The sequence below is a fragment of the Thermobia domestica genome, chromosome 15 (assembly GCF_964235325.1).
Source record: "Thermobia domestica chromosome 15, izTheDome1.hap1.1, whole genome shotgun sequence".
In the NCBI taxonomy this organism is placed as follows: Eukaryota; Metazoa; Arthropoda; class Insecta; order Zygentoma; family Lepismatidae; genus Thermobia; species Thermobia domestica.
This window is the reverse complement of record NC_137468.1, coordinates 144,694,137-144,709,641: the sequence shown is the minus strand read 5'-3', so window position 1 is coordinate 144,709,641 and position 15,505 is coordinate 144,694,137. Positions and strand designations below refer to the sequence as shown.

The 15,505-nt window shown below is 37.1% G+C and overlaps 2 protein-coding genes across 2 annotated transcripts; both read left to right on the top strand.

Annotated features, from left to right (window-relative positions):
• Window positions 1-1,131: 1,131 nt before the first annotated feature.
• Window positions 1,132-5,082, top strand: LOC145671639 (uncharacterized). The gene is made up of 2 exons (XM_081740838.1): window positions 1,132-1,795; window positions 2,036-5,082. The coding sequence occupies exons 1-2, from the start codon at window positions 1,132-1,134 to the stop codon at window positions 5,080-5,082; spliced, it is 3,711 nt and encodes a 1,236-aa protein (XP_081596964.1).
• Window positions 5,083-5,085: 3 nt separating this feature from the next.
• LOC145671638 (uncharacterized) lies at window positions 5,086-6,048 on the top strand. The gene has a single exon (XM_081740837.1). The coding sequence runs from the start codon at window positions 5,086-5,088 to the stop codon at window positions 6,046-6,048; it is 963 nt and encodes a 320-aa protein (XP_081596963.1).
• The last annotated feature ends 9,457 nt before the right edge of the window (window positions 6,049-15,505 follow it).

The window sequence follows — 15,505 nt, the reverse complement described above, 5'->3', positions numbered from 1 at the left end:
CTTGGGGTACGAAGGTTTACTTTCAGATACTTTACGTCTGTTTTATGACAGTGTTTCCAGCCAAAACAATTAATTCCTGATTTTAAGTAAAAAAAAAATTGGCAAATTTCCCTTTCCCCTCTATTATTTCCCTCTTGCTCGCTACGTTGCAACAAATGTACCACTACCTGAAAGCCTTCTCTTTAGCCTACAGAACGCACCATAAAAAGTTTCAATAGGATAATTAGAGAAGCTGTAGCCCCGGCATATCTGTTGGTTTTTGCTTCTGAGGCGTAAAAAGTGTCAACATTTCATGTGTATGGAAACAGAGATTTTTTTCTTTCTCTCTTTGAATGGAAGCCAGCGACTTTAGATTTTCACTGTACCTTGTCAACGCACCAAAGAATTTTTTTAGGTGACTTAGACCCATATGGCATCAGTGGTGCTAGATACAAAAATCTTGAAATTCGGTTAGGGATTTTTTGTAAATTTTCACCCCTACATTTCCCTCAGTAATTTCCCACCCGCTCGCAACACTGCAATGTAATGTACACCAAAAAATAGCCACATTCCTTTTCTAAAAAACAAGGTCTTAACCATATCAATAGGGTAAGCGGTTTTTGAGCAATAAGTCACTAATTGACAAAGTAGGAAAACGCCAAAAATGATCTGGGTCCGAATGGAATAATCACACGATTTTGCTCGTATAGGTACAAGGAAACAAACGATTTGTAATTTACGAGGGCTTCGATTCAAGTTCTATTGATTATTTCAATAATCTTCAAGATAAATCAATAAATAATAGCTGCCAGAAAAAAAACAGGCATTTGAAAAAAAAACATGAAAAAGAACGATGTTTTTTATTGAAAAAAAACTTCACAGAAAAAAAACCGTTTTTTTACAACACTACTTTTAAGGCAAAGATCTGCATACAGAGGCCAGTTAACCAGAATAAACACCTTTGTTCAGGCCTTTGATCCAAATGAAGGCAATATAGAAGAAATACGTGCACGCTTAAAACATCTAAATAACGTCTGGTCAAAGTTGCAGGAGGTGCAAGATACTATTGAAATTGATGAAATCGAACCCGAAGCGGAAGCAGTTAACGCTCGTGCAGAAATTGAAAATGTGTATTTTTCTTTAGAGGCTCAAATGCAAGCACTTGTTTTAAAGCATGGAAATAAAGAATCAGCTGTTAATAATAGCACTAGCAGTAGTGCACAAGTTAAATTACCGGTCATACAGTTGCCTGCATTTGACGGGAACTGTAAACATTGGTTATCATATAAGGACACTTTTATATCTCTTATTCACGAGAATAAAGACATTTCCACAGTACAGAAGTTTCAGTACCTCCGAACTTCTCTTAAGGGCGAAGCGTTAAACCTAATTGAAAATTTACCAATTACCGAAACAAATTATTCAGTAGCATGGCAATTACTCGTTGACAGGTATTCAAATAAAAAGCTAATTGCTTCTTCTTACATTCACGAAATACTACAAATCAAGCCAGTGTATAAAGAAAATGTAAGTGAACTTCGCGCTTTTATAAATACAGCTACTAGCAATATAAATGCGCTACAAGCACTTGAGCCAAACGTAAACCTCACAGACGTAATTTTGACCCAACACTTTGTATCAAAATTAGATGCAACTACTAGAAAGTCATGGGAGCTTCAAAATACGAATTCTAATTTTCCTGCTTTATCAGAATTCTTTTCGTTTCTCGAGAAACGTTGTCAGGTGCTTGAAAACATGAGAACTAGTATTGATGGTGTGAAGCAGGGTAGTAGCGTACAAAACAAGCAAGTAAAAGGTATTCAGTCATCAAAGACTTATTTATCAACATTTTTAAATGCATGTGAATTTTGTAATAGCCAGCATCCCTTATATTCTTGTTCGTCTTTTGTGAATGCGGGACACAGCCAAAAATTAGAGTGCATTCGTAAAAATAAATTATGCATGAATTGTTTGAAGAGTAATCATTTTTTGAAGAATTGTAAATCGAGAGGTTGTAAAAAGTGTTCCAAAAAGCACAATACATTATTGCATGTAGACGTAACAAAAGACAAATCAGTGCGGTTTCCAAGTGTAAGCAGTGCCGTGGTGCAAGAGCGTAGTAACAACTCAGATTCCAGTGAAAATTTAGGGCAAGTGTCATATTGTGCATTAAAGGCTAGGCCCAACGCAAGAGTGTTGTTATCTACTGCAATAGTAAAAGTAAGGGATAATAAGGGAAATTTGGTTCCTTGTCGCGCGCTTCTAGACAGTGCTAGTCAGACCAATTTCGTAACAGAGAATTTGGTGCAACAATTGAACATCAAACGGTATAGACAATATACTCCAATCCAAGGTATAAATCAAGCAATATCTAATACAAAGTACTCTGTAGATATTTGTGTCCATTCATGCGTTAACACATTTTCATTGAATATAAGTTGTTCAGTTCTCCCTCACATTACAAGTAAACTACCGGAAGAAAGAATTAATTATGACGATTGGAACATTCCCAAGGACACTGTTCTAGCAGATCCTACTTTTAATACGCCTGGAGACATAGATATCCTTTTAGGTGCGGAAGTATTCTACATAATTATGAAGTCAGGACACAAAACGCGGCCAGGTGATTTTCCAGTGCTTCAGGAGACAGAATTGGGATGGATCGTGGCAGGACGCATTCCTCAAGAACGTGACCCCCATATTCCATTAACAACATGTTTTGTAAAGGCAAATATAGATCTACAGCAACAACTACAAAAATTCTGGGAACTAGAAGAAATTACTGTTACACCTAAATCAAGCGAAGAACTTGCATGTGAGCGACATTTCGTTCAAAATACAACAAGAGATCATACAGGGCGTTTCATTGTACGATTGCCTTTGCTTGAAGACCGTACAGTTTTAGGCGATTCTTATCAGCAGGCATTGGTTAGATTAAAGCAATTGGAAAGAAGATTCGATCAACACCCGGACTTTGAAGCTAAATATACGGAATTCATGCAAGAATATGAAGATCTTGGTCACATGGTAAGGATAGATGAGAGTAAAAAGGAGGACGTCAGCGTTGCATACTATTTGCCTCATCATGCAGTTTTTAAGCCCACAAGCTCTACAACAAAGCTCCGTGTGGTGTTTAATGCTTCAGCAAAATCTGACAGCGGAAAAAACCTCAACGACATTCTCTTAGTTGGTCCTACAATACAGCAAGATTTGTTTTCTATCATTTTGCGCTTTAGAACTCATTCGGTGGTATTCACTGCAGATATCGCTAAGATGTATCGCATGGTCAATGCTCATCCAGAAGACACGCCATTACAACGTATATTGTGGAGAAGATCTAGAAATGAACCGATTCAAGTTTTTGAGTTGAAAACACTAACGTATGGTACGGTATGTGCTTCATTTGTGGCCACAAGATGCCTACAGCAATTAGCAGACGAAGAAGAGCATAATTACCCTGTAGCAGCAGAAATATTACGTCGAGATTTCTATATTGACGATGTTTGTAGTGGCATGAGCAACATACAGCAAGCTCTAGAGGTCCAGAAGCAATTGATAGAGTTACTGGGAAAGGGAGGTTTTATACTTAGGAAATGGAGTTCGAATGATCCAAGGTTATTGGAATCCATCTCGCCAGAGCTTCGAGAAGTGCAGCGTCCAATCCAGTTCCATGAGGGCCAAGGCGTCAAGGCATTAGGATTGTCATGGCATCCAGACAAGGATATATTTCTCGTTGAAAGCAAGACGTCACCAATGAAGGTTCAAGAGTGCATTACTAAACGCCAGGTTGCTTCAATCATTGCCTCTATATTCGATCCATTAGGAATAATTTCACCAGTTGTCATTTCATACAAAATATTTTTGCAAGAATTGTGGCGGCAAAAGGTTCAATGGGACGACAATATACCAATGGAATTAGCAAAGAAATGGATTCAATTATACAAGCATCTTCCATTAATCAATCAGATTAAATTCGACAGATATGTACTCGTTGAAGGAAACATAGCGGATATTCAGATCCATGGTTTTTCAGATGCTTCTCAAAGAGCATATGGAGCTTGCATTTATATGCGATCGATCAATCAACAAGGAGAAATATCAGTTAAGTTATTATGTGCTAAATCACGTGTGGCCCCAGTCAAGAAAATCACTCTCCCACGTCTGGAGTTATGTGCAGCAGTTGTTTTGGCAAAGTTAGTTCACAAGATTTTACCAATTTTAAAATTGAACATAAGTAGCGTCCATTTATGGACCGACTCCCAAATCGTGTTGGCATGGCTAGCTTCTCCGTGCAACAAATGGAAACCTTTCGTGGCCAACAGAGTAGCTCAAATTCAAGACTTAACTGACGTTAGCTGTTGGAAACATGTAACTTCTTCAGACAACCCTGGAGATTTGATTTCAAGAGGAATAGATGCAGTTTCCATAAAGGACAATTCATTATGGTGGCACGGTCCACAATGGCTTTCTAGTTTACAATCTAATTGGTCAGTGACAAGTAAGGATTCATTGCTACCAGATCAAGTTCCAGAGAGTAAGGGAACCATAACATTGACAGTCACTTTAGACAATTGGTGCAATAAAACCATAACAAGATTCTCAAAATTGTCAAGGTTAGTTAGGACAATAGCATATTGTAGACGTTTTGTTCATAACATCAGACACAAGCAAAATAAACTAACAGAAGGTCTTTCAGTACAAGAACTCCATACAGCGCTCCATGTTTGCATCAAATGGACACAAGAAATTGGATTTCACAGCGAATTACAGCATCTTCGTGATGGAAACATTGTTCCACCAAGAAGTAAACTGAACAATTTACATCCATTTTTAGATAGTGAAGGCATGATCCGAGTTGGAGGAAGATTGGAGAATAGTCAGCTTCCATTTGACGCCAAACATCAAATAGTTCTACCTTCAAATCAACACTTGACAAAACTTATAGTTGAAGCAGAACACTTAAGATTACTTCATGCTGGACCCCAATTATTAATATCATCACTACGCCAGAAATATTGGATCATCAGGTGCAAACAGGTAGTAAAACAAGTGATCCATCATTGCTTCACATGTTTCAAGTTAAAGGCCAGTGGTTCAAAATAACTTATGGGACAGTTGCCAGCAGCTCGTGTGCAGCAAACCAGACCATTCCTAAACGTAGGCGTGGACTACGCGGGAGCGTTTTACATAAAATCAGGAGCAGTTAGAAATAGATCTGTACGTAAGGCATATGTTGCATTATTTGTTTGTTTATCCACCAAGGCAATACATCTGGAATTGGTAACAGATCTTAGTGCGCAGTCATTCATAGCAGCTTTACGTAGATTCATAGCCAGACGAGGAAGATGTCTCAATATATACAGCGACAATGGCACAAATTTCGTGGGAGCCAACAACGAATTGAAAGAATTGTATCAGCTGTTTTCATCAGATCCTTTTAGTTCTCAAGTTCATGATTTTACATCGACCGAAGGAATTCAGTGGCACTTCATACCACCAAATTCGCCGCATTTTGGAGGACTATGGGAAGCCGGTATAAAATCAATGAAATACCATCTACTTCGTATTACAAAAGGTGCAGTGTTAACATATGAAGAGTTTGCAACATTACTCACACAGATTGAGGCCTGTCTCAACTCTCGACCACTTACAGTGCTATCAAGTGAGCCTAACGACATCAGTGTTCTCACCCCTGGACATTTTTTAATTGGAGAAGCACTTACAGCTTTACCAGAGCCTAACCTCACCGATCTACCACACAACCGCTTATCTCGTTGGCAGAAGATACAACAACTAAAACAACACATTTGGAAGAGATGGTCCCGAGATTATTTACATGGTCTTCAACAACGCTCTAAGACAACTTCACCGCAACACAATCTCAAGGTCGGAGATGTAGTTTTGCTGATTGAAGACAACGTTCCTGCATTGCAGTGGAAATTGGGCATCATTGAAAAAGTGTTCCCAGGAAAGGATTTCTTAGTTTGTGTAGTGACGGTTCGTACTACAACTGGAACACATAAACGTTCCATCAAGAAACTAGTTGCATTACCATATAACAAGGATTAGAATTGAGATTTGAGTAATCTAAAAAATAAGTACAGTTGTAATATTGCTTCAAGTTTTGTGTTCGTTTCGTTTTTTATATGTATCATTTTGTTTTATTTGGTCAGACCTTAGCTGACCAACAGGGGGGAGTATGTTTGGGATTATTTGTGTGTTTAACAGTGTGTGTGCCTTTAGCTGGCAACAGTGTTCAAGTTGCTTAACGCGTTTCTATTGTTTTGGTGAATAGTGTGTGAGTGTGGAGGCAGCAAGAACATGAAGTTTTGGTGGACCATATATCATGGTCGAAAATCATATAACATAGCATAAACAATAAGCCATCGCAATCACAATCATTTACAACTAAAGACCTTGTGAACATGTTTATTCTCGTGTATATGTTTTGTGTGCAAATTGAAGTTGTAATCATTAAATACAGTGAATTTATATTTGGTTGCATTCATGTGGTGTACGAATCAAGCTTTACAGTCCACTGAACATTGTTTTTAGCATTGTTATTGTACTTTAGTGAAGTTACAAATATATACATTCCTATTGTACAACGTTAATAGAACAAAAGTATTACAACTAGTCCCAGATATTATGTTTATTACAGAAACTTCTGCTGTGTATCGTTGCGTAAGTGAATAACGTACGTGAATGTGAGATAGGTGAGATAAGTGTCGTTTGGTCTTGGGTTCGAATCTCCGCCACAGCTATCTTATGATTCCTTTTTTTTTCTAATGCTTGTTACAAAAAAAAAAACACAAATAGAAGGCAACACTTCGATCATTTCAATTTGGAGCTGACCACGTCATCCTTGTGCTTCAATACTACGTCGTATAAACGATCCTTTAGTGGCGGATATAAGTCCTTGACCAGGTAATAGAGACTGCTTTGAAACCAAATGCAGAGTATGAGAATTAAATCTGTCATATCTGTAGTTAGGTGTGGATAAGAAACAAAATTGAGAAGCAAAGATTTAACAACAACTAGGTTATTAATTATAAACTATCCAAAGATTATTGACTTACATCATCATAAAAGAAATAAGAAAGACCTTTCGAAAGAAACAAAAAACAGATTTTTGTAACCGGACGCAAAGAAACCTAACTGAACACACTAAGCACGAGTCTTTTACTGTGTAGTGATCGTAGCTCAGTGGTCAAGGCGCTTGGCCAGTAATTTATAGGTCTTCGGATCAGATCCACGGAGGGCAAGTGTTTCTTTAGAATTTTTGGTGGCGATTTGATCGGCGATGACACACGTATTTTATATTCAGATTTTGAATGCTCGAATGTTTCAATACTTGAACTACCAAATCTTATTATCGCTCAGGTCATACCATTACAAGCAGAAATGTGACATTTGGCAGGAACATTTCGGTTTTGTTTAGTGTTGCCCAGGAGAAGAGTAATTTCTCATTTCGTTTCTCAAACAAAACAAACTAAATTGAGAAGAGGATGAACATTTTACTTTCAAGACGGGACAAGGCTAAGTATATAAGATTAGGACAGGGGATTCTACTACTGTTCAAGGCGTACTGTTCACGTATTTAGCTCAAAAGGGACACCTGGAGAATTTTTCCAAGGGAAGGCAAAAGACCAATTCCAAATGGGAGAGCGAAAGACCGATACACAAGCACAGCCCATATGAAACACACACATAATACATCATATGATACAACCATTATTTACGTACAAGTTCTTATTAACTAAAATAGATAAATTATTACTTTATTATTCAATAATATACATACATATAAATGTGCGACTGGGGTGAACATAACGTTAAGCGCCGCTTCCAATGAAATTAAGTAATTAGATGAAATAAGTTGTGATCGAACCACAGAACAGTATATGGGTAGTTCGAAAATGTACCTTCAGATGCTGGGGAAGGTTTGGTTAGTATGTGTTTAATTGCATTGCATAGCGTAGGAATAGCCAACCTTCTTCTCCAACTTACTAAAAAAATTAAGAAATGTGGTATGCCAACATGTTTGACTCAGCTGCTTAAATATATTAATTGCTATAGTATGTGAGAGAAAATTAACATGTTTTAATATGTATTTCCAAGAATTGAACATCCTTCGAAAATCCAGGGGTGACAATTGACCCTCTTACCTTCCGTTACGGGAGACTATGAGCACAAGCCTGGTACTGAAATGAAATGAAGTCGTTACGTCCCATGCTTATGTCGACTAGGCTAAAGGAGACGGTAACGATGAGAAACTAATGAAATTGTGGAATGAAGAAAGTAGAGAACTCCGAGAAAACCCACGCACACGGTGTTTGTCCACCACAAAGTTCACTTGGCGAGTAATTTTTGCAAGTGTTAATTTCTGAACGCATTCCAAAACAAACTTCTATTCGCAGGAAAATACCCCTGTACAAAATGGAAAAGGTTATGGTTTCTCAGTTCACAGTATTTTTTCTCATAAGAGACTTGAAAAATCAGTTCTTCATATGGTATAAAGGTGCTCGGGTACCCTATGTGAGAGCATCTCCATAAAGTATGCTCATAATTGTAATTTGTGTAATCACTAAAACACCACGTTAAATTTAAGTTACAAATATGCATAATTTCAATTATTATGAATATTTATTGAAAGTAGTTTACCTAAAGCAGAGAAGAGACTTACTAAAAATTAGGTACAAAGTTGAATAACACAAATAAGCCATTAGTAATACAAGTATACATTTTCCGTAACTCGTAATTTTGCACTTAAAACAAATCTGAAATCGGATTTATTTTCTGTTTGTAACTTTTTGGCGGTAAATCATCCGCAGTGGAATGATGTCCATTCTTCAGCCAAGAAATAACTAGCTCGTCTACTTTGAGCTTGTCTAGCGGTGGACCATTAACATTAATGAGCAACAAGTTAGACAATGTTTGAGCACTAAGTCTATTTCTAATATCAGTCATCTATAAATTCATAAGGGGAAATCCCCGTTCGCACTCTGTCGTTGAAATTGATAATATTTCTACCCGATTTCTGCAACTTCTCATCGACAATCTACTTGTTAGACTTAAGTCTGATAGCGATCTTTCTTGGTCAGGTTTGAAATACTCAGCAAGAAGTATAATCTCTCTATCACAATACAACATCTTTTCTATATCGACCATGTCAGTTGGCAATGTCGACCCTTGTAGAACAGAAACTTCATCTACCACCTCTTTGATAGGGAATCTTGTGAATAAATTATCAATTAAAGCCTGATAAACTGATGATTTCTTATTTGTTTATAAATTTAATTTTTGTAATTACACATGAAGGTTTGATACCATTACCAAGTTCCCTGCCCGTCTAGAAAGCGAAAGGGAACGAGGTTCCTGGAAAGTGTTCAGAGGTGAATGAGAATTTCCCTCCTTCTCCCCCTTCAATTATCACACTGTTGTTTGCCATGTGCCAAATTACGATGAATTTCAATTAAATTATTATAGTATAATTATTTCCTTGTTGAATTATCAATACTTTTCAGTGAAAAAGGGATGAAATTTCAAAGTTCCAAATCAAGGTAGGTAGACCAACGTAAAGGGGAAAAAAGTGTAAAATTTTCCATATAATTATGCGTACAATCCAAACTTCAAATTTCCGTGTAATTAAGCTTACAGTACAAATTTTATGCCTATTTTTCTAACAACTTTATGATTTGATTGCCCTGTGCTGTAAGCGCTCCATATAATAAACATAAGCTTCAGCAATTATTATAGTAGAAAGCAATAGATATATGAAGCGAAGCACTGTATTTTTTGTATCTCAATAAATAATGGTTTCTCAACTAATATCGATCGTTTTCGATTATTTTTACAAACCAATCCACTACCATTTTTCCATATATAGAAAGTCCCCGCCTCCCATAAAGGAGAATTTTTAAAAATGCTAGGACGCATTCTGTTTATTTTCAATCAAGAGTTAATACGCTGAATTTCAGCTCCGTAAGTTTAACGGCTTGCGAGATACTCATTTTTTTACGCAAAAGTTCGGATCCTCACTACCTCCTTAGGATATTATGCATGATAATAAAAGGAATATAACATCCCAATTTGGATTAAGGCCTAACTATATACCAAAAGTAATTTCATTTGACTTTGCAATTTGACCGTGATGATCAGGCACACATAGTTACATTCAATTTTTTATATAATAATATATATTATTAATAATAATATATATTAATAATATATATTACAATGATTCAAAAATGTATTTTTTCCAGTAGTTAGCTCTAAAAACTCACAGGTCTCGAAAGCCAAGTTGTAGTGTAAGTCCTATTGATATTATTACTATTAAAACTATCTATATATAAAAGTGCCTGAAGTTCTTTTTTCACCTCAGGTAAGTAGACAAAAACAAGTGGAAAAGGAAGGGAAATGAAGGTCTTGAAAGTAAAACGGAGACAAATTTACCAGTCTTCAGAAGATACTGTCTACAATGCAGTGAGCAGAGGGGCGGTAGATCATACTGAGTCGGTGGGTCTCAGTGGGTCACGGTGGATGGTGGGTCGCAGTGGGTCACAGTGGGTCACGGTGGGTGGTGGGTCACAGTGGGTCACGGTGGGTGGTGGGTCACAGTGGGTCACATGCTGTTGACCCACGACCCACTGACCTACTCAGAAAACTTGACCCACTGACCCACTCCATCTCTGGCACATACTAGTTCCTAAGTGAAGTCTTGACCCGACCAAGGTAGGTCCCAGGGTTTTGGAGCTATGAACCTTTAAAATTCATATTTTCATGTCTTTGGTAGCCTATAACACTTAAACGATGGGATTTTTGCCCTATGTTTATTGGAACTTTTTTGTTTGTTACTGTCAGGAATCACTCCTCTGCTTTTGTGCAACGAATGTGTAGGGTTCAATGGCATGGGTTTAGTCATTTCTACTACTATTCCTCAGAAACATACCTTACGTCACTTTAATGTGATAGATTCTTGATATCATAATTTTGTCCTACATTGCCAAAATGTACACTTTGCGGCACACCGCAAAAGTATTCACGCCGTATTAAATCAATATTGTTGCAAAGAAATAGATTTGTTAAAAGTTTTCTTGTTCACTTCGCTCGTAATCCGAGCGTTTAAATAAGAGTCACAACAAGCTTTTACTTATTACTTTAAAAAATATATATTATATATGATTTGCTCATGACGATCTGATATACAAGGTGCCGAGTAATGACTTATAGTTAGAATCACGAGTTTTTCGCAGTGCACGATGAAACGAAATGCGTCAGAATTGAGTAATTTTCAGTTTCTTGCCGTTTTTTTCTGTGTATTTTCATTGGTTTCCGTTGCGCGATAACACGCAAAATTGGCAGTTTTGCTTGAAATTTCTAACAATAAGCGAAATAACGCGAAGTATCAAAAAAACGTTTTCACTAATTTAAAAACGAAAGTTTTTCGCTGACAGAACGGTAGAACGTGGCATGAACGGTGCACTTTGGGTGATTCTGATATGGTCATAGGGAACATGTTCCGCGTTAGCTATCATCAAGCAAACTCGCAGTAGTTTAGTTACTGATTTCCTTTCAGTTTGATTAAAAATAGATATATATATAATTTTCTATAAGTGAAATTTACATCAAGTGAAACATTCCGTGTATTTTGTTTTTAGGTTATTAATGGTTTATTTCTGTAGTGATCTATGAATAAAAGGAACAATTGTAAAAATGTAAGAGAATATCTTTTCCACAAGAGCTACAAAATGTGAAACTTTATTTGAAAAAACGCGAAATATGAAAAACGAAACGCTAGATTTGCAAATACTTCGTGCGAAAAACTCGTGCCCCTACTTACAGTGTACGCAGGAGCATTTTCAAAATCAGAAACGGTCAAAGTCTGAAATACGTGTTCGGCAGTTTGATGGTGACGAGTTTGCATAGTTAATCTATCCAATCGGATTAATTACGACGGTGAGAATGAAGGTATGGGAAATGAGAGGGGTGAACGAACACACACGAACTGGAATTTGGGCGGAAATAATAAAAAAAAGTAAACAAGGGGAAATTTTCAAACTTGAAGCAGTTGTAGAAAAGGTGCTTAAGGGGTCAGAACAGCCCAATTAATTTCGTCTTTTTGAAAGACTGATCACTACGAGTAATTTTGTTTTATTCCATTAACATATGAAATGTTTCCAATCTGAAGGGATTTATTGGGATCATTACTCCATCAACTACTTGTATCATTAGGATATCAATTTTTTTGGCCATTCCTATTTAGTTTGGTGATATTTTTGTCTATCTACATGCATACAAAGCTACATATGTACGATACATATACACACATTATATATATGTGCGTATGTGTGTTGATTAAGAATTTTTATTCATTAAGAAAGTAAGTAATTATTGTAATTTCAGTAACATAAGGTATCCAAACTGTATTTTGGATTTTAAATACAAACATTAAACATATTCTTCTGCTTCACCGATCAATTGAGAAATTCTCCACGAAGGCTCCTTCTGAATTTCAGTTACAGTTTTCACTTTCTTTTCTCTTTTACCGTAAAAGAATCAAATTTAAAATGCAATTTGTGTGCTCACACGCAGAATAAACTTTTAAAAGTTTACAATTATTACTGAGAAATAACATCGTAACCCATTTCGGACATTTTAAAAGGACAGTTTCTAATGTATTGGAATTTCATTTCTTATCAATAGTATGAAACATAGATTTCCATAACTGTTCTTTAAGTGGAACTGTATAACAACCAAAGGTAGTTTTGCCAAGTTTAACAAAGAAGTCCAAAATAAGCTTCTTGAAAAAAGTTCTTATTTCTAATATATATATATATATATATATATATATATATATATATATATATATATATATATATATATATATATATATATATATATATATATATATATACGAGGGCTGTCTAAAAAGTATCCGACCTTTGGTCAGAAAAATAGTTGCGAATACCTGACAGATTTGGGACCCTAATCCCCTTCAAAGTAGGCCCCTTGTGCTTCCACACACTTAGCCCACCGATCCTTCCACTGCTGGAAACACCGCTGGAAGTCTTCTTTTGGAATGTTGTTCAGCTCCGTCGTCGTGTTCCGCATTATGTCTTCTCTACTCTCAAAACGGGATCCCTTCAGAGGCGTCTTCAATTTTGGAAACAACCAGAAGTCACAAGGAGCCAGGTCTGGAGAGTAGGGAGGTTGGCGAACGGTTGTAATTCCATGTTTGGCTAAGAACGTGTGGATCAATTGGGATGAATGTGCTGGGGCGTTGTCATGATGGACGTGCCAGTTCTTCGCTGTCCACATGTCTGGTCTTTTGCGCCGGACTGCGTCACGGAGTCGCCTGAGAACATCTTGATAGTACTCCTTTGTCACTGTTTGTCCTTCCGGTGCGTACTCGTGATGCACAATTCCACGGGCATCGAAGAAAACAGTCAGTAATACCTTGATTTTGCTTCGCACCTGCCGCGCTTTCTTCGGCCTTGGAGAATCGGGATGCTTCCATTGAGACGATTGTTGTTTTGTTTCTGGGTCGTACCCGTACACCCATGACTCATCTCCAGTTATCACGGTATTCAGATACCCAGGATGAGTGTTGGTGGTGTCCAGAAGGTCCTGTGCAACGTCAAAACGGGTGTCTTTTTGTTCCTGAGACAACAACTTGGGTACAAATTTAGCAGCCACTCGTTTCATGTTCAAATCGTCACGCAAAATTGCATGTGCAGAATCTTTACTCACTCCAACATCTTCTGCAATCTCCCGCACTGTCAAACGGCGATCTGCCATCACCAAATTTCGCACCCGCTCAACAACAGCTGCCTTCCGAGCAGTTTGGGGCCTGCCGCTACGCTGCTCACTCTCGACTGATGTGCGGCCATCTTTGAATCGGTTGAACCATTGTTTAATTTGTGTTAGGCCCATCGCATCTTCTCCAAACACCTGCTGAATCTTACGAATTGTTTGGCTTTGAGAATCACCCAGTCTTTGACAGAATTTGATGCAGTATCTTTGCTCAATTCGTTCAGTCATCTTGCGAAAAACACTAAATCCGACGAACACTACCAACAGCACCTCACTTCGCGACCTCCAGCTCACGACTGGCACACGCAAACGCGGTGAAAAAATTCAAGCATGCGCATTAAGGTTCCTCCTTCCACCGTGCACGGTGGCGCCGCCTGAGAATCACTACTTTGCGAGGAAAAAATTAAGGTCGGATACTTTTTAGACAGGCCTCGTATATATATATATATATAACGATTGCTTTTAACTCTTGCAATGGTCTGTCCAAGCAGCTTAATAAAAATTCGGCGTAGCATAACGAAAAAAGCCGTTTTTCTTATATGCGAAACAAGCTGCATTTCTGTCAACACATTTGCTTTGAAGCCCTTACCATATTTTAAAAAGTATCCTTGCTTTGTGCCGTGGGTTTTGGTTTTCAGGGGGGAGGGGATTATAGTGCCTTGCAAATATCTCGAAAACTATCAGTTTTTGGAAGAAAATAGCTATGTGCAAAATAATAGTTTATAAAATTCCAGAGGTAAGCGCTCTACCACTGAGTCACCATGCCTTTCTTAAACTGAATTTTGCCTGATCAAAAATTTGGTTAAGATTTTTAATCTGAGACTACAAAATACTTCCAAAAATAAGCATAGAACTGAAAAAGGTTATGAAAATTTTTAAAAAATAACATTTTGAAGGAGGAAGTTAACTTGTGATAAAATTAGCTCGTTATGGGAGTGAAATGTGGGGAAATTTTGAGAACTCAAATGGGGACCTTCATTTTTTATTGTTGATTCGAATTCTATGAAAAAAAAATTAATTGAAACATTTTTCTCGTTTCGTAATAGATGACGGTGTAATAATTGAAAACTAGTGCAACTAAGGTTTCTTCAATTGGGGGCCCCAAGCTCAAGAAAATTAGGAAGAAAAGAAAAACTTCGAAAACAATTCTTTGTCAAAACATAAATAACTGAGTAGTATAAGTAACGACCAGGTGTTGCCTATGTCAATTCCAGGACTCGCTGACATACACGTTCTTTGCTAAACTTGGACTTAATGTCACCTAACTTACAAATGAGCTTACTGACCTCAAAAACTATGGCTGAATTTAGACTTAAACGGCATTAAGAATGCCGGTATTGATCTCAGTGACTCAGGAAACTAAGTATTAGAAAATTAATATCGGTTTGTTTTCGATTATTTTTATGCCACACCCTTCCCACTCCCCTTAGTGTTAGGGTTGGCTTTTTCCAGATTGTAAGTCATAATATATGTATGTCCATTTAATTATAAAAATAAATTTATAAACCGAGTTTCATCTTCCTAACTTGAAAAACTCGTGAGATACTATACTTTACTATACATATACTGAGGAAAATAAACTATGTGGCGTACGTAATAACGTAGGTTACATGTGTAAATCCTGTAGTTTTTGACTTACGTATGACTGATAAAGTATATGTTATACATATTTTCCGTACAAGTACCGAATAAACGTACTTTTCTCACAAAC

Bases quoted from the DNA above. Each gene is read 5' to 3' on its own strand.
- LOC145671639 (XM_081740838.1), top strand. From the start codon at position 1,132: ATGCAAGCACTTGTTTTAAAGCATGGAAATAAAGAATCAGCTGTTAAT. The intron at 1,796-2,035 runs GTATTCAGTCAT...TATTGCATGTAG, and splicing joins ACAAAACAAGCAAGTAAAAG to ACGTAACAAAAGACAAATCA.
- LOC145671638 (XM_081740837.1), top strand. From the start codon at position 5,086: ATGGGACAGTTGCCAGCAGCTCGTGTGCAGCAAACCAGACCATTCCTA.